Source organism: Rhea americana, unplaced genomic scaffold (genome assembly GCF_003343005.1).
Source record: "Rhea americana isolate MKP2758 unplaced genomic scaffold, rheAme1 scaffold_42, whole genome shotgun sequence".
Taxonomy (NCBI): Eukaryota; Metazoa; Chordata; class Aves; order Rheiformes; family Rheidae; genus Rhea; species Rhea americana.
Genome location: NW_028186557.1, coordinates 2,241,365 through 2,261,174, shown reverse-complemented (window position 1 = coordinate 2,261,174; position 19,810 = coordinate 2,241,365). Strand labels below are relative to the sequence as shown.

The 19,810-nt window shown below is 42.6% G+C and overlaps 1 protein-coding gene across 1 annotated transcript in view; it reads left to right on the top strand.

The window, feature by feature from the left end:
• Positions 1-19,810, top strand: part of SYT16 (synaptotagmin 16) — a 50,159-nt gene that overhangs the window by 29,008 nt on the left and 1,341 nt on the right. Inside the window, exons 4-6 of the mRNA XM_085315039.1 lie at positions 2,244-2,500; positions 6,541-6,984; positions 8,078-8,267. Coding sequence (XP_085171165.1) covers positions 2,244-2,500; positions 6,541-6,984; positions 8,078-8,267 — 891 coding nt within the window. The remainder of the gene's footprint in view (positions 1-2,243; positions 2,501-6,540; positions 6,985-8,077; positions 8,268-19,810) is intronic.

Here is a 19,810-nt window from a genome sequence, read left to right as displayed (position 1 = left end):
AAAAAAAAAAAAAAAAAATTGAGAGGCAGGATTGAGTGAATGTTCTTTTGGTCTGCGGTGCTCTCTTGTCCTGAAGTCTAGAATTGGCTGCTCTTGCTCTGTGGGGACTCTTGGCTAATTACAGTTCAGATATTTAGATAAGGCTGTTCCARCGTATGCCTGAGACTGTGCTGTTTATTCACGTCAGTTATTCATAAGACAGTTGACATTTTCTGCCTTAAAGTTCTCTCAGGTAAATTATAGTCCTTTTACTGCTGTGACCTTTTCCCTTACGTGAAGCACTTCTGTTTTGACTGTTTTTTTGTGAATGTAGTATTAGAATGGATGTAATTGGAGAGGTATAGTTGTCCTTTTCTGTATAGTTGAGCCATTACCTGTAATAATCCTCTAATATGTGCRTTTGTAAATGATTATCACTTACCAAACTACCTTAAATTTAAAGAAAAAGCCAGACTGTTTCACTAAATGGTTTTGGTGAATCATTTTTTCCATTCCTTTCTCTATATATCGTATTTGCTTTCCTAACACATTTGTTTTGTGTCCAAGTCTTAAGGAAATGGCTTGCTCTATTAATATATTTCTGGAGTTTTCCCGTTACGAAGAGTCTTTTATGGCTTTAATGTAGTTTTTGAAAATTCCTCTCTTATTGATCTAGATATTATCCCAGCAGGAGTCAAAACCACAAGACAATTGTGTGAGGATAATTTCGTACTACGGTAGCTTTTTATTCTGAAAGCCTGCTGCGTGGTGTGTGCTTTGATGGATGACCCACTGTTTAAAATGTGTATTAGACATTGCCTTGCTAATTAAATGCCTTAAGGAGAGCCTGTACCCATTCAGTCTCGGTAAATTTGTATATGTGGATATTCTGTTATTTTGTTTCGTGCTTGCATTCTTATGTTTACTTGTTTCGGTTTTCTGACTCTGTAGAGTTGCTCAATAGGGAGCAACAGCAAAAATCAAATGACTTTCTACCCTCACTCGAGAGTTTCAGCTCAGGGCAGAGGTGGGAGAACGAGGGCTCTCAGTTTCAGAGCTAGGTCTACCAAGTGAGAGGTGGAAGTGGCGAAGAGGTGGGTTTGTTTTGCATTTTAGAACTGAGAAGAGCCCTCGCCTAGAATTGGAGAGATCTGAGTTCAGGTCCCTCTTTCCTTGAAGGACCGTCTCCCAGATGTCTCAGAAGAGCACCAGAATTACAACGCTATGAGGTGTCTCAGAGTTTTCTGTTAAGTGCTCGTGCTTGAGGCATTTTACTGGGAGGTGAGACCCTTCTCRGGAGGAGGGAGGAGAAAGGCTGCTGGTGGTTCTCCTAACTGCTGAATTGTTGAAAAGAAAGTGCAGCCAGGGAGAGAGGCAGAGAATTCTGCCCACTTTTGTGAAATGGTGCCCAGGTATAACCCCTTTTTCCCCTTACATGATTTTTATTGAGCAGGTATGAATCAGAAACAGCGTGTTTACTTAAAAAAACTAATTGTTTTCTATAAACCCAGCTTTTTTTCTAGTTTTGAATTGGAAGCCAAATTTTAAAAATTTGTTGTTTTGTAATTGTGTGTGTCTTGAGAGCAAACTTTTCAACCCCAAATGAAGGAAATCACTCTTACTTCCTTATTTTCAACAGATGCCTGGAAGCACAACTTGTTTTATTTCMCTGTAAATAGCTCCTTGCTTATTTGAAAGTGCTGGAGGTAGAATCCAGTTTTTTCTGTACCTAAAGCAATACCTGCCATCAGATTCATTAGTTGTCAGAAGGTCCCTCATTTTCTTCATAAAGTGTTTGCAGAATATTCCTGTCCTTTGCACCTCCTTCTCCTGGATAAAAGGAAGTCGCTGCTCTCTGTGTATCAGACCGTGTATGCTGTGCTTTTCTGTGATTTCTCTGATCTGTGCTTTTATGGAAGTGGTTGCTTTGGGACTACAAAGTAGCTGTAAGGTGCTTTGAACACACCAAACACTCCTTTGATAACTGCGTTTGGTGAGTAACTCTCTCAAGTAAAGGCAGCAGCTTTGCTATTCAGGTTGTGGAGAAACAGCCATGTCTGCTCCATTCAAATGTTGGTTTGTACAAGATGTGTTATTTCCCAGTTCCAGTGCTGGAGTACTCGTGAGTAGAAACTCTACCAGGCATACACTGTAGATGAGGGTAGAAAGAAGAAAGGAAAGAGAGAAAGATGTGTTTGGGGAGGGAGGAGAAGAAAAATTCCTTGTAGTCCCTCTGAAATGATTTTCTTGCTGAAAATTATTAGATCTGGACAAACTAAGCCAACTGAGTTACCAAGACAACCTATCGTATCRCAAAGATGACCAAACATCTGTTGATTCAACAACAGCAACTGAAAGTAGGGGTTCTGAGCAGCATAGAGGGCTTAGGATGGAGTCCAGCATTGCTGATAACGTTAGCCGACAAGCCGCGGAAGCACGCTTGGAAGCGGAGACGGCATTTACCAACCAAGGATTCGAAGGAAATGATGCTACTGACAGCTCGTCAGCTTGGAGCGCTGAGGTACGGTGAATTGTTCTTTATTGCACTCAGTGGCTCTGTTCTTGAAGGATATTGGGGGAAGAGTAAGAGGGAGGGAGACACTGAAACTCAAAATGTTAGGGGGGGAAAAGAAGTGAAATAATGATCTGTGCRGTGCAAGATAATGGTACTGCTACGTGCACACACCTCTGTTTCCCCTTTTCCCTGTGTTTTACCTCTTATTGCTAATACTCCTTCAGAGAAACTGTTTTATCGCCTGATTTCTGACTGCAATCTTTGATCTGARTTGGAGTCGTTTGCTGCCTGACAGCATTCGCTGTCAATTAACGACGAACATCCTGGGATGCACTGCGGTGGCTGCATGTGCAGRCTGTGCCTGGTGGTGGTGTGGGATCACTGGGTTAGATCTGTGCCTTTTTCCAGTAGTTTCTACGGCTCAGACAACGGGAAGCATCTAGAAAGCTGGAGGCAACTGGTGGGGRGTGTCTGTGACTTAGCCAAGTGGCCATCACTCTGGTCTCCTTTGACACAAGGCATTTTTTTTATGGTAGAAATGGTCTGAGGTTGAAGCACCTCTGCCCTCTTTTAGTTGGTTCTGTGCTTTTATTTTGAAACCTCAGGAAACCATTACAGATTTTAAGATGTTGTAAGCGTCTGATGACTTAGCATCCCCCTTTTCCGTCATATTCTTTCTGTGTGATATGTTAAATTTCATTATTATTTTACCACAAGACTTAATTTCTGAAAAAAATATCAGCCTGCATCAGATATATTAAAAGAACAGCACAAAGGTCACATCTTCCTGAGTCACAAGAGACCGCTTGTTTTCTGTAGAAATGAATACCTCCATACTCTGAGCAGCAAGGCTTTTGATGGAGATGCTCCTTCCTTGGAGCACGTTGCCCTGAGCCAAGTAAAGAGGTGGAAAGCAGCTCCTTAGCACGTGTGGGCCCAGCTCTAAGGGGCATTTTGAACACCATTTTGGCTTGCTGTACAAAGCAATCCCAAAAGATGCTCCACGACACGTTGAAATGCTRTGCAGTGGCAGTCATAGAATCATAGAATCAGTAAGGTTGGAAGGGACCTCTGGAGATCATCTAGTCCAGCCTCCCTCACCTCTTGCTGTGTGCCTCTGACACGCTACTTGTTGACCTACCTGAGGCTCCTTTGTCCTTCTCTGCATTCGATGGACTTTGACATGGTACGTGTCTGCTGCAGAATCTCAAGTGTCCTCCCGTTGTACATCTTTGGAATACGTCTCTCGTTTTGTTCCTGGTGTGTGCATTTTAAAAACACGAACAATGGTTATTGCGTAAGGGGGCGGATATGGCCAAGTCCCAGTTTATCTACTACAAGTAGCTTCTCATCCAAAGGTATTGTGTGGATTAATGAAAGACTTTTTATTGTGGGAACTAAATGTTCTGACGTGCCAGAAATGTCCATGTGCTATTATGCTCCATTCAAAGGACCTCACTTTAGAGACAAAAATGGTAATTTTATGCCYGTGCATTGGAACTGCAAGTTCCATTTCAAGCCTAGTCCATAATTAGCTGCTCTCTCAGGTTTCTGTGGCAGAAATGGACTCATTTTACCTTGTGAAATGCATATTGGCTCTGTCCTGAATGACTGGGTTAGATGTACAGTATCAATCAGTATACTTGGCTGGATGTTACAACAACACTGCTGGGAAGAGGGAAGGAAATAAAATCAAATGGAAGTATCTAAATCCCACACTTCCCTTGGATACGCGTTTGTTTGTATAGTCAGTACATTCACAAAGCATTTGCAGCCCCAGCTGAGCCGAGGAAGATGATGAGAATTCTGGTGACGATTTCAGTAGGGAGAAGATTGAGCATCTGTAAGCGTGTGCTGGAAGCCTGCACAGCAGTGAATCCCAGGTAGCGCCCTTCTCTCTGAAGGGGCCAACCCATGGTAAAGGTGACTTTGCCCAAGAAAAGGTCACTGCCATGGAGTTTAGCATTTCTTTTTTGCTCCCCTTTTCCAGTATGTGCGTTTTTCTCTGCAGTGATGTCTATAGCTRTAGTAGTACAACTTAAGGTTTCCTGAAATCCAGATACTTTCTAGCTATCACGTCAAAGACTTGGCCTTCAGTCTGCTCTGCACTCTGCTAGAAGAGGAGACACTCAGCTCTGTTGGGACACAAAAGTGCCTCTCAGCCCTTTGTGCCTGTGGGTTTATGGTGATGCACAGCAGTTCTCATTCTCCAGCTCAGGCACGTAGATGAAAGCAAAGCTTTGCTATGAGCAGTTTTCTCTACCCTTCAGTAGCGATTCTCCAATGTACCTTCATTCCATCTCTTCCATAACAGATGCGCAGATGAAAGTGGGGAGGGATAAACATGYGGAGGGAAACATGAAGCGAGTGTAATCCCATTACATTTCCTTCTTAAATATTATTTCAGCAACCAGACAAAAATAACTTGACAGCTACATAGCATCACTTACGTTTGCATAACTTCACACTCTCTCTAGGCAGCCTGGCCTGCCTTGCGTTTTGGTCTTCGAAGTCTGGTGTTCATACAGAAAGACTTTTTTTTTTTTTTTTTTTTTTTTAAACGGGCAACCAAGTCATTTTGTGTGCTGTCCAACAGAGATGATTCTTCCATCTTTGACATTACTTCTGCAAGACGTACGACAGAAGTTCTGAGTAACATGCACACACTGACTTTTGTATGCACGTGCACAAATCCCATAAATACTCATGTAGCTGTGAAAAGCTGGAGCTTTGCACTTAATGGTAGATGAGTACGAACAATTGAAAAATAGATCAGTGGGAGGTAGATAAAGATTTTAAGGCTTGTCCAACATCTTGTTTGAGACGTAGACCACCTTAGATATTTCTGAGGGGAACTGTATCAGAATCCTTATTATGGACCATCATCTATGCTCTAAAAAATAAGATTCCTATGTTGAAAAGATGTGTTACTTGAAATGCAAAAAAGATAAATGTTTGAGGAGGAGGGTGACTCAGACTGCTAGTGACAGGCCTTAATTCACCTTCTGGCTATTAACTGAAAATCTTTCCTTAGTACAGTGTATACTCATGTTTAAATACAAATCATTGATCACTATAGCAACCCCTTTATCACATGAAGTGCATTCTTGCTCTGAGATAAAGAACACTTTTGAACAGAAATGCACACGCCCACTCATCAAAAGGTAAGGTGAGCATCCATGGTTTTTATCTTGTTTTATCAAGATTTTTGTTTAAAAAATAGGTAAAAGATTGCGTATGAATAGGTTTACATATGTTTTGATTATATATTTTGAATTTTTAAGTCTGAATGTATTAGTATCCAAACTAAACAGAAGGAACAGATGCTTCTCTTGGGAGACTTAAAGGAATCAATATGTATTTGATCAGATTGTTTTTCTCTATTGTCATTGCTTTAACTGTGGGAAAAATATTGAATTGTAGGGTAATATTTAGAAATGGAATTTCCATTCTGCAAGAAGTTCTGACATTGTGATTTCTGCCCCTCATCAAACTGAATATAGCGATAAAATTTCTCAGTGCCCTACAAAACAAGGCCGCCAAAGAGTTACCAGCTTTGACTAAATTGTTTCATTTCAATGATGTAAATAATTCAGTTTTGAAAAAAATCCAATATATATTCAAAGTAATAGCTTAAGTCAGTTTTTTTAACAAGATGAAAAATTTTCATTTATCTGTCAAAACTGATATTAAAAATTGACGTTAATAAAGTAAAAAAATAAGATAACTTTGTTTCAGTTTTTCCATCTGTAGAATATTTGCTAAATTAACAATCTCCTGCAAAACATTTAAATGTTGGTGAAACTTTTTGTTAGAAACATTTCAACAAGTGCTGTTGCTTACTAGATTGTATGGGAAACATTACACAAAATCAGGCAATTAACTAGCATTAGCCTCTTGAGAAACGGTGGAATCCGTGTTTTGCAGAGCAGCTAGCTACACTTGCAAGCACAAGTGAGAACAACATTTTTTTTTTTTAATAGAGTTGGGTTCACAAAGGACAGCTGAACTCCAGTGGAGTTTTTATTTCTTCCTTCTCTTCACAGGAACATGATGAAATGAACAGCATACCGGTTCATCGCAGTGCTCATGAGCCCATCTGTAAATGTGGTGATTTAGATGTCATCTTTGATTATAAGGTCTCAAGTCAAAAGCTGGTAGTTACTATCCTGGAGGCCAGGGATATCCCAGACAAAGACCGCAGTGGTGTGAACACTTGGCAAGTGCACACAGTCCTGATGCCCAGCAAGAAACAGAGGGGAAAGACAAGCGTTCAGAGAGGACCCATCCCCGTGTTCAAGGACAAAATTACGTTTAGTAAGCTGGAGCCAGAGGAGTTAAGCAGCCATGCCATCCGYTTTCGCCTCTATGCAGTGCACAAGATGATTGGTGAGAAGATGATGGGAGAGCAGTTGTTCTACCTGAGCAAGGTCAAACAGGAAGGGGAAGTGAAGGTGACCTTGGTCTTGGAGCCAAGGAGTAATCTGAGTGTAAGTCTGATGAAAGAAACTTAAGAGTCCTTTAAGTTGTATGTTTGGTGAACAAGGACCAGCTTTGTCTGATAATGTTTCATTTGGGGTTGTTAGGCTGCAGCTGATGYATCTCACCTACTATCACAAAAGTTAGCTGAAGTAAGAGGAAGCACAGGTCGTGTTTACCCTACACAAAGCTGTGCCTTGCTAATGGTGGCTGAGCTAGTAAGCTTGTAAATCTCCACAGCTTGTCAAAGGCTGTGGCAGGCAAAATTAGTAGCTTGGGTCCCAGAACCATCAATTAGAGCGCAACATTTCAACAAGGATAGTAGTTYCTGTGCACCATTATGTTGGTGGAGCTGTACTACTTCCAGGTCAAGAGCTGCCTTGTGTGGTACCAGCTTGTGGATCTCTGCTTCATGCAGTTGAGTGTYTTCAGGGCTCAGTTTCCATCTTACCAGAGATATTTCAGTGATGTTCCTTTTTGTGGAAGATTGGAGAGGTGGGTCATGTGATGAAGAACTGGCTGTGCTGCCTCATAGCCTTCCATCCACATTGCAGTTGCATCCAGCTCTGGCTATGCCAATCAATTTGTATAGACAAGTTCTGAGATTATTCATTGTCTATAAGAAGCTCAGTGTTAGGTTTTGCATGTGAAATGAATAAAACATCGTACTCTGAGTGAGTAGGGGGTGAAGAGAACATTATGGTAGCAAAGAAAGAAAATTAAAAAAAAAAAAAAAAAAAAAGCCCAAACTCACAATGTGTGAGCAAGAAAAAAAAATGTGTTAAATGCATTCCATCCAAAAAACATTTTCAAGCAGATTTTCCCTGCATTTAATGTACTAGGATGTATGCTTGTCTTGGGGGCTTTGATTTACATTAGTAATAACGCATCGGAGTTCCTCATCTTTAAAGARAGAGTTCAGAGATGTGTTCTTGTAAAGCGATGCTCTGATTCTTTTTGTGTCCTCTTGTAATTCATGATGATGATTCTTAGTCATTGTCATCTCTGAAGGGAGAGCTTTACTAAGCCAAGCTACAAGATATAAATTAAAGGGAGGCTGGTAGTGAGTGTCCTGATGAGACTTTCAGTGCTCTTTCCCTACAGAGTGGAGACTCTCAGCTTAGTCTGTCAGCAATCTCTCACAGCGATAGCGCTTCTTCAACACAGTCCCTGTCGCATGGAGGGGTGCCAGAGCTGCTCGTGGGATTATCGTACAACGCCACTACAGGGCGGCTGTCGGTGGAGATGATCAAAGGCAGCCATTTCCGAAACCTTGCAATTAATAGGCCACCTGGTAAGTACTTTTGCTGCTATTAAATATCGCCATTGAGTCAAAATTTGTTTTTCATTTTCTTCCTCGAGATATCTAATTATGAGATTTCTGAGTTGGGTTTCCTTGCAGAGTATCTAGTTGAAAACTAAAAGCATTATTTCAGATGTGTATTGGTAAATCTTACAGTGCAGAGGGAGGAAATCATGCAAGGACACCTAACAGGACAGTGATACCTGAATGCCTCCTTTATTGCATTTACCTCTAAAAAGTCTGATGAGGGGAGGAAAAGTGCTGATATACTTCCCCTTTTATAGGTGCAGACCCAAAGCACAGGAGAAATTCACAGTAGAGTCATAAGAAGAAAGACACACTTTTCAAATGCTTGTATCAGGCCGTGCCTAGTGCCATAAGTGTTTCCCTGGGCCCTGCTTGGCTTATTCCCACTTGGTCTCCTGCTGAGTAAGCACAGACGTAGTGTTTTAGGCCCTTTGGGGATCTTACAGTTGTGAGTTCCCCACAGCCACGCAGGAAAAACTTTGGGAGAAAAGAGATTTGAAAGTACTTCTTCTGGATCCCAGTAGCTGAGTCTCCTTCCCCCAAAAGCTGAATTTAAAAAATTAAAAAAAAAAACCCAAAAACGGAATCACCTAGCAGTAGGTATGTTTAATGCTTGAGTTGCAGTGGGTACTTGGGAGGGATGGTGGTGGATGGTGCTAATGACCATGATACAGACGGCGTCACGCAACCGTGGTGCTTTGTTGCTGGGGTGCCTCATTCGGGGTGGAATGACAGCTCTGTGTTCATGTCGTCTTGTCTTTCTGCCTGCTGGCTGAAATCAGCAACACRTGGCAATGTGAAATAACATTTTTTGCCAGTTGGTGTGTTTGTTTTTTGTGATGTGGTTGCTGGCAGTCAGCGGTAACAGCCTTTGACAGCTCCTTGCAGTCTCTAGATTTGACCTTGTATCTGCAGCTTGCAAAGCGWTATAATGGCTTTTGCCAGATGCTGTGCTCTTTGGCCTGGATATAGCAACGTTTCAGTATGTGGGTATGAAAACTTGCATTGAAGCAAATCACTGTAAACTTATTACAGAAATARTCTGTGTGATCAGCCAGTCCCTCAAGAATCTACGCAGACCAAAGTCTGTGTAGCCCTAGTTAGTCTGGTATTAGCCATAGCAATTTAGGTCTCCATTTGGTTACTTAAAGCCTTGTTTTTATTTGCATTGATGTATTCATAAAATGGTAAGGTTGGAAGGGACCTCTGGAGATTATSTAGTCCAACCCTCAGCATAGCCCCAATGTTAAAAGGTTTCAAGCTGAGACTTTACTGGTCAATKTAAAGTAAAGATAGGCCAAGTTTAGGGTCTTACCACATGCCCTAACAAGCAAGCTTAAGTATGTATATATATACTGCAGAGTAGATACATTCTACAGTTTTATTCTCAGAAATTAAATGAAAATAGGCAGAATATACATCCTAAATAATTTGCCAAAGTTTTTCTGATGTGTTTTCACATATCTACTTGTGGTCTTGGAGTTTTGTCTTCTGCCTAACAGTCAAGATTATGCAGCTCTTTCATTCTTAGATCAGGCCCTGCACAACTCTTCTGGTAACTGACTGGGTCCAGCATCAGTAGCATTGCCCTTCTTACCCCAGAAACGAAATGGCTTCACTGCAGAGAACTCAAATAGTTGGCCTCTTGCTTAGTCCCATCCGGGATGCAAACAATGCCTTCAATATCGCGATCAAACTACTGTCGTTTATTGGTGTTCTCCTGATGAGTGTCTCGTAAGACTTTCTGGGTGCATGTTGCATGGCTGCTTGTGTTGCAGTAAGATGAGCAGCCCTGGAAGTCTTCATCAGTGAATCACAGAGAAGCGTGTCCATCCTGGGGCTGTGGTGAGGATAGGGTTTGGCAGCTCAATCATGTGTGCACAGGTTAGCTTTCAACGTGGGAAGGTTTAGCTGCCTTGATTATACATCTCATTCAACTTTTATAGCTGATGGGCACGCAGGAGGCACCGTAGCTTGGCTGAAAACATCTTTCAACCTGCTGAGCRTTTTGTGTGCTTATGGATGAGAAGAGAGCAGAAACAATATATGAGAAAAGCAGACATTTGAGAGAGTTTTCCTTTTAAATCCTACCTGGATTCTCTGTTTTCTGTGTTTGTGGAGTTTCAGATAAACCTAGTTAAATCAGTTCAGTAGGCTAGACAGAGTCTGTATCAGCCACCAAAACTAATAGTCCTGACATTACTTCATAACACTCCTCTGCTGCTAAGGCTATCTTGAGTTGTTCCSTCTTATTCCTTCTGTATCCAGATCAGCTTCTGTGCTGCCAAACCAATATGTCTGTGTTAGACCAGCTCTTAGGTGAAACATAGGAATTCATAAATTATCACAGGGAAGTTCCTGGTCTGTCACAACCTACTCCTCTTACTCAGGCACCTTGATTTTTCTGGCTTTCTACATTGTTCCTATGAACCTGTAAAATTCCCAGTAGTGTAGTGAGCAGAAGAAATCCCTGTGAAGCAGAAACTGAAAGAAGTTAAAAAGAAGCAGAAAAAAAAAAAGAGCACTTGTCTCAGATGCTGGGGGACAATTTTGCTGGTAACTCCTGCCAGCACTGCAGAGGGGTGCTGTGAGGTCCGGCTGTTACTATCTGAAACGTGCTGGTGGCTGAATGAGATGTTCAGTAAGTCTGTCACTAGATGAAAACTAAAACTGCTATCTCCCTTTCTGGAGGGCGAGAAAATAGCCCTCGTGTTTTCTCTAGTGCTTCCTACCTCAAGTTCTGTTGTTTGAGGCTCTGAGGGGAATGATTTATTTCTTTAGAAGTATCGTGGGGATTTCAGGCATAATCGTGCTTTAGGACACTTAAACGCCAACCCAGACTGCAACTCAGAGCAGTCGTTTATGGGAAGACTGAGAGGAGTCAAGTGGCAGAAAACTGGGATTTTTGCTTTTCACCCTTTGCCTTGTCCAGGACTCATCTGACTGTCTACTGAGTGATGTGGCCCTGGGCAGGCGCTTGGTGGAGAGCAGTGGGCAGTGTCTGTCCCCTTCCCACCCTACGTGCACACAGCCTGCAGGGCACCTTCCTGTGGTCCTGTTGCAGCCCTGTGCTGCTCTTCCCACCGTGCCCCGTTCCCTGCCCCACGGTGTCCTGTGCAGGAGAGCTCGACGTCTCCTGCAGCGTGCAGGCTCCCTCCTGTCCTCGCACAGGGGTTTCATTGTGTGCAGAAGCAGGAGCTGGGYTTGGACGTTGGTGATTTAATGCGATAGAGACTGCAGAGGCTAAAATGCRTGCTTTTCTGGGGATGAAAGGATTTTAGGTGGGGAGATGGTGCATGTGTGTCATTTTTTTCCAGACACTTTAACTTTTAAATGGGATGCAGAGTTGAACTGAGTCCATGAGATACCAAAGTCGTCAGTGCTTTCTGGTTTAACAGTAGGGTTAGGAAACAACTGGGCAGTTTACAGAGACTTGAATCTTTCAGGCAGTATTTTCTTTTCAGGTCRTGTATGTGGGATTTAAGGACAGTTTGGTCCAAGACAGGTGCCCAGGAGCTGTCTGGGGAATATCCTGCATTATAGGCCTGAGACTGCAATCCTTGATCACACAAATAGATCCATTATCACTCAAAGTACTTAAGAGCACTCAAAAGCGTGGCTCCAGCATCAGACCGTAAATTATCAGTATATGCCAAAAAGCTTCATGCAGAAAAGCATCTACAGTTTTGTTAAATGAGGACACTGTAGTTTTTTTAGTTCTAATGACTTGCATTCTGTGCACTTAGTTCTCTTCAGTTCTTGTAAAAATCATGAACCTGTGTTCTGATTTCATAAGGGTTCATATTCTGCTCTGTGATACTGTATCTTCTTAGAGGATCAAACCCCAGTGTGTTCATTTAAAAGATGTTTACTTTAAAGAAGGTAACAAGAGAAGCCTACAACACTGGCAGATACATCTTTAAAAATTTATAACCAATTACGTACTATTTGCATGATAGTAGTACCTTGGGACTGTAGTTATGGACCAGGAATCATTTGTGCTAGTCAGTGTATAAACAYACAACAGAGAGATGGTCTCTGCCCTGAGGGTGTTTAACCTTCATCTGCTGCTCTGCTGGGTGCAGCTCTCTGTCCTCTGATCCACAGTCGTCTTTCTTTCCCCTTTCACATTTCTTTTGGGGGTTATGTCTGTGCGTAATGCAATTTGAGAAGGACTATTGTAAAGATATTCCCTCGTCTAAGAAAAATCCTCCAAGCTTTTCAGCAGCTGCAGAATTAATCACACATAATAATTACATCCGCACATGATCATTATTATACCAGCAGCATATTAACCCCATTAAACAAATACAATAGCATTAACATTGAAAAAGACAAGAGGGAGAGAACAAGCCATCAGAACTGTTGTTGGGAACAGGAAAAATTCTTGAAGTAAAGACTTATCTGAAAACAAACAACTACCTGTGCTACTGATAGMAAGGCCAAGAAGCACAGAAGATGCTCACATAGAAAAATTGGGGTACTTATGTGATATTTATTCTTCTGGTATCAGTGTTTTGAGAGTCATTAGTGAATTTTATCTTGTCAACATGTTAGTGAGGGAAGGAAAGTGCTATTACCTGTGTTTTATACCCGGAGAACTAAGGCACAGGTTAATTTCTGTAATTGCCCCCATGCAGACCAGGAAGCCGAATAAAAAATTAATTTTTAACCAGCATAGCTGGCGCTGAACAAGGAGCTTGCTTGAGCTACTAAAGCTTTTTAATTCATACTCTCATCTTGTCAGTTATAAAAGGGGGACCAGTACCAGGATGAGCTGGGGTAGATTCGATCTGGAGAGCTTGGTTGGCAGAGCAGTGGAAATGCTGGGGCAGTTACTCACTGCTGAGTAATTATGTGTGTGTGACAATGAGCTTGTACAGGACTACTTGTCCGTCTGTATCTTTTTATTCCCCATCCTTGAATATGTCCTGAATAAACTTACAGTAAGATAAGTTGAAAAGGTTTTGTTCAGGATAGCAAAGATGAGGCCAGCTGCAAGGAGTGTCACAGTAATGAGCAGCTGGGAAATGAAATGGAAGAGGAAGTGTGGATAAATGTAAGGTTGTTTTGTGGAAGTGGGGATGGAATTAAAACTTAAAGCGAGTGGACTCTGAGCCTGTCAGGAGTGAGATACGAGGCTTGTACTAGATACGTTCAGGAAAATGTCCACCTAAGGATTAGTAGCAATAGTGAAAAAAGCAAATAAGTTGTTAAGAATGGACAGAGAAGAAAATGAAAAATACCATTATGTCACTGTAAATGTCTGTGCACCTGCATAACAGATAGCATATACAGTTTCGGCTTCCTACGTTCAAAAAAATATGGCAGAAAGATGCACTAAAGAGTGACAGTCAGGGGCACGGGAACAGCTTCCATGCAAGCAACAACTGAATAGACTGTGCCTCCTACAATGCTATGACAAAGAGAGGAGGGGAAGGATTTCACAGAGGTCCATGAAATCCTGAGTATCGTTGAGAAAGTGAACCAGGAATGGTTATTCATAGTCTCCCCTGACACACACACAMAAAAAAGGTCATAAAATGAAACTAGGAGGCGGCAGGTTTGGAAGAGAAGGAGACAGCTCTTCACACAGCACATGCTTAAGCTGTCAAGATCCTCACTGCAGAACATCGTGGATGCTAGAAGTCTGCTTGAGTTCAGTACAGCACTGAGCGAGTTCGTGAAGAGCAATCCATTGAGGGCTATTAAATACAGACACTGCCTCTGACTGAGGAAGTTCTTGAGTCAGATCACTGGAGACTAGGAGAGTATTTTTGGAGAGAATCAGTGTATGCCTTGTTTCTATAGACTTACTAAGGCATCTGGTGTTGGCTGCYGTTGGGCTGGCTGGACTGACTCGCTGCAGCTCTTCCCATCGTGAGCGAGACCTGAGATTGATTAGGCTCGGAAAACCRAGCCACAGAACAATGGACTTTTAGGGAGCAATTGTGAGAGTTTTGTGTGGGATGYTCCATGTTAATTGTACACCCAGCGATAGCTTGCAATTTTCCAGGAAAWTTTTCAATAGTTTTGTATTTCTGAAAGTCTATGAAAAGTGTGTTTTTGCAGTAAAGTGGAGATATTTCTGAATCAAAGGAGTGCATTTGAAGCAGAGTGTATGGTGATGCCTCCCAGACTCCCATAGCAGTAAACAAGAATCTCTCCCCCAAGATGAGCCAAAAGCAAAACAAATGCTCCCAGGGTAAAACTCTGCTAGTTCCAAATTTCAGTGAGAACTGAATGTTTAATGCAAATCTGCAGTGATGCTGAAGAACAGCCTTTGCAGGAGACCTGAGGACAGGCTGTGTAATAAAGCCGTGCCTGCGGGCACTGTTGCTGTAGGTGAGAAAGGCCAGGCTTGAGCACCCTTTACGTTGTGCGCAGCGGTGTTTCTGTTCCTGTTGCTGAGAAGCTGTGCGTTAATGCTTTTTGATATGCTCTCAGTTATCATTCCCACCCCTCTCTGAGGCCAGCAGCTAAGCAAAAAGCCTACTATGCTTTGTATGAAGTGCTGCGAATGGTTTGCCCTCATTAGAGGACAGACACTTTGTACATCTGGAGAGGTATCTGTATTAGGTTTCAGCTGCAGAAGTGCAGACTAAAAGTAGTGCTACGTGTCTTCAGGGCTGGAGGCTGCAGTGAGGGAAGCATGCTGTGGACAGCTGGCTCCACAGCCTGACACGCGTCCCAGGTGAAGTCAGATGAGGGCTGTCACTTTAAAACTTAGTGGGCACGAGGCATTGTAGTGGTAGGAGGATCACTGAAGGACTGAGCTGAGAGGCTCTCTGGAAGCTGCCTTGCTCGGTTGCAAGACCCAGGCCGTCCTCCTGGGTAGTCCTGCAGGCTGTTACCTGGCACAAAACGATCACGTATACTGGCAGTTTATTCCCCTGAGTCCAAGCGATGCTTCCAGGGAGCAATGCGCTCCTTTCTGCTGCATTTGAAATTAAAGGCGCTCTTGTTCTGTTCTCCTGTGACTCACACGTTGCAAAGACTGCCAGATCCCAGCTTCTCCCTTCCACGAGAGCTGCCAGCCAAGGGAGAGAAGACCTGGGTGGAAGAGACTCAGTGGATTGGGGGAAAAATGTTGGCTCTACAGGGAGGTGGTAGGCAGTTCTCAGCTCTAAAATAGTAAATAGAGTGGGCCACAAGCTGCCTCTGGCCTAATCCAAATTTTCATGATGTGAGGTTATAGACAAAAGGTTGAGTCTAATTCTGCTTTGCGCTTTTCCCTTGATGCGTATCTATGGCTGCAGCTAACCAAGTTCAAAGTATTTTTGCCCCACTGCAGGTTTAACTGGGCAAGTAAAGCCATGCATTAACAGAGTCTTCTGGGTCTCAGGTCAGAGTAGCTGAGGTATCTTTCTACCGTGCATTGAATTGTGCCATGTAGAATAACAGTCTAGATCTAAGGCTGGTTTGCCAAGCCATGCTGCTATTTATTATGWGGGCTAGGAGTGTGGGCCTGCCAGCTGGGTGAAATTAAGCTGCAGGCCCAAGGCTGTATTTTATTGCAGGTCTTATTAGTCTGGATTGCAACATGCTGACATGGTTATACTGCTTTTGGAAATGAACTGGCTTGCCTAGAGTGAGAGCAGGGAAGTCCATACAGCACTGCATTATACCCTGCAGTCCAGAGACCAAGAGGTCAACAGTCTTTGGTTGTTTATTTCCGTTCTAAATATAAAATCAAGTATGAGGTTGGACACTTTTGTATTACAGTGTTTTTATTCACACGTCAGTTTTATTGCTAAGTGTGGAGCTCAGGGCAAACGAAAGCAGAACTCATACCATGCTTCTTGTTCCAAAACCAGGAACAYGTAAATTATAGTTGATTATTCCCTTGAGTTGTCAGTATGAGTTAGTTCCCTTAGGAGGATGAAGACTGAAATGGGTCATTAGAAGAATCGCAGATAAACTGTTTGCCTTTGCAGATGAGCTCTCAAGAGATGTTTTATGGTTGGGGCAGTGTTGATGGAGACAAAGCAGTCTACATGCGAAGATGTTTGGCCAAACCTCTGGAGTAAGATTATGCAGTGCCAACCCAAAATATGTCTGGCTTCTTGCAAAGTTCCTTGATTTACTACTTTTCACTCTGATACTAAATGCAGAGGTGTTGCTATTTTATGTATATGTGAACTTTCATCTGGCCTCTTGTCCCAGAGATGAAGGATGAGTTTAAAGCAAAAATGAGCTTCTGTTCCAAAGTCTATCTGGAAAGGGAGAACTCAGAGGATGTGATGCTAAAGTTGGTCTTGGCAAAATTAGACTTTGYTCCTGCTGCTTTACAAACTTTTGTGTAACCGTGGGGAAGTTTCGTAGCCTCAGACACTCCCAGTTATCTAGAGGTCTGACTCTTTTTTGTGTCAGCAAGATAGGTGCCTAACTGGAGGGTGAGCACTTACGCAATTTAAAGAACATAAGCCTTAGTCTCACTTCTTTTGTACTTGACAGAGGTGGCATGAAAGTAAATACCCTGAAGAGTGTAAAGTGCGGAGATGTCGCAGTAATGAGGCCATTACTGAATCTGAGCATGTAATTAGATGGAAAATGTTTGCCTTCGTAATGAGTAGATGCTCTCACACGTACATTCCTCGGCAAATAGGCAAGTTCACCCCTGCTGTAGTTTCACTAATCTTACCATGAATCYAGGGATGGCTTTGTTTGACAAAGCCAACCAAAGGGGAGAATATTCTGTCTCAGAGGACGAAAGTGGACCACAAGGTGAGCTAGGAAGCATTTTCCAATGAGACACCAAGGAAGATGCTGCAGGAGCACAATGGGCAAGCCACAATCTTAAAATGCAGTTAGTGAAGCAGAATAACAGCTCTGCCTCATATGCACCAGCTCTGCAAAGTAAATTTCAAACGCTAAATATATTACCCACACCTACTCTTTTATTTCTGTTCAGGCAAGCTTGATTCTTTTGGCTGGTAAAATACACCCARTGGAACGTATTTCAGAAGAATAGCAGCCTGATTCTGTTGTAACCTGCGCCAGTTTTGTGTCTGTGTTTACACGGGGATGACCAAGTCTCCTTGTACTGGCTGTGCACTGAGCTTAGTCTCCTTCCAGCATACATGTACTCACCTTGTTCAGATGATAGTTGTAGAACCCCTGCTGTCCTTGGTGCTTTGCAAACAGCAAACTGGGCCTTGACACAGAATTACTTAACAGATTYTGGTGTATATTAAAGAAAAAAACATCTTTTCTGATTTTGATCTCTATTGATTTAAATCATCATCTCTGATGAAATCAGAGATGAAGAAATCCTTGGATTTCTTCAAAGCTAGCTATGTTACTCCTCACTTGCTAAAGTTGAAGCCTCAGCCAGGATGTGACATTCTAGACTTTATGACTGCAAGAAACCAACCTGTTCATCACCTGGAAAACTGATGGGGCCATCCTGAAACAATATCCTGTAAGGTTTGAGCTGTGGTACTTGATTTARTGTTAAAACCCAAATTATCTGAAATGCTAGCCTGATTTAATAGATCACTGCTGAATTATGCCACATAACTTCATTGGTGGTATTGGCTATGTTTTGGTTCACTCTATAGGGAGATTGCTAAAAGGTATGCACCTACGGTTAGGTGTGATGAATCCCACCGGAGCTTTCAATGCTGGCAGCAGTAGGAGGGATGGATGATGGTAGGGTTTACTGATAGGAGAGTTTAGACTTCAGTGCTTTCCACATCTTCTCAGAAAAACAGATAGAGGCATGCGTGGGTGATGGTTCCCTCAAGTGGGATGAGAAGATGAGCTAAAGAAGCACTTCATCTGCTGTTAGTCAAGTTGCCAATTCCTGTGCTCAGATGGGATGGCAGTGAGAGCGTATGCTAGCAGCTCCAGGCTGCCTGCCAGTTCTTCACTCTGCCCGTCCACTGCCCCAGCAAAGCTTGGGACACCCTCTTGGGAGCTGCAGAGAGGGGTTCAGGGGCTCCTGGTACCTGTGGCTTCCCTCTGCCCTTTCCTGCCCAGGGCAGAGCCTTATCACTGCTGTTCTGTGCCCAGCTCTGCCCTTATTAACTCTTCCCAGCCCCATTTCCTCTCTCTAATCCCAACCAAATATCCATTCAAGCTTCACCCTTGGCAAAGCAGTTCTCAGAGAGTAGCGGGGAAAATGAAAAGAGACCAAAGACATATCTAGAGAATAGCTGAGGTATTGGGCCAGGAACAAATAGAGTCTCCTCTCCATGAATTCCCATGTCCCAGAACTCGCCTCTCTTGCATGCCAGCAGAAACAAACCATTTCAGCTTTCTGCCTGCAAATGGTTTGGAAAACGTATTCAAATTGTGTAGCAAATGTGAGATTTCAATTTGAAAGAAATAGGCTGTGAAATTTAAATGGGAAACTGTCCTAATTTAGCTGATTATTTGTGTTTCAAAATCAAACTAGCTGAAAATTTTCAGTTATTTGAAGTCCCCTCCTCACAAAAAAGGCTGACTACATTAAAAATCCATAAACTTCCCATTCCTCACTTAATTTAATTCCAGGGAGTTCCTAGAAGCCTCTGACCAAAACCGCCACATGAGGGATACTTCAAGTGTATGTTATCGTTTGTCAGTGCAAAGTATCATCTGTACAAGTATTGTGGGAAATTGCATCTGTTAGTTATCTTGCTTGGCTTCACATTCAGTTGAGCGGGGAGAGTCCTCTGTTGTGTTTTTCATTTTTGATAGATCTGAAGTTCTACTAGAATTCAATCCCTCAGTGTCACAAAAATTGAATATTACTGTGGGAGCTAGGTCCACCTCTTGGTAACGTACCTAGAACTCTGCTTTGTCTGGTTTTGAAGTGGTTCTTTCCTTCCCGGCTATAATCAGAAGCTATTTCATGTCAGAGTGAATCCTGAAATTGCTCTGCTTTTCCGTCTAACGAGTAGGTCTTTGTTGGCGAGATTTATTTCATCTCCAATATTATGTTGGGTGCCAAATTGGCACCACTAGCTAATGATTGGACTTAACTTTCCCTGCAGTAACTCGATAGCTGTACAGCTGTGCAGACTCACAATTTGCTCCTCGAATTGTCAGTCTCCTGACAGCTTTTTCAGTGGAACAGTTTGAAGAGTGGAGAGCCCTGCGTTTGAGACACAGAAGTGTTTTCACACCTGAAGTGTAATTTCACACCTTGTGTTGCTCAGCAGATAAGTGCGTAAAATAGCACATCAATCGGGAACAGAAAAGGATAGACATGCTGTAGACAAGAGACAGTGGCTTGTTATTTATTTCCTATCTTCAGCACGCTCTGAAATAGTAATCACTTTCACAAACTCGGGTGCGGATTTACGAAGGGTAAGAATGGGACTTTTGGAACCAAGTCATCTGCTACCATCGCATGCAGAGCAAGGCTGAAAACTTGCACTGAGCTGAATCTGTGGTGCAGTGATACCATGAGGCTTTGCCTGCAAATGCTCTACTAGAGGTGAATGTAGGTTGTTAATACAGGAGGCAGCAAGAGTTTGAAGGTTGGATTTACTGGAAGTTTGAAGTGGACCATCCCT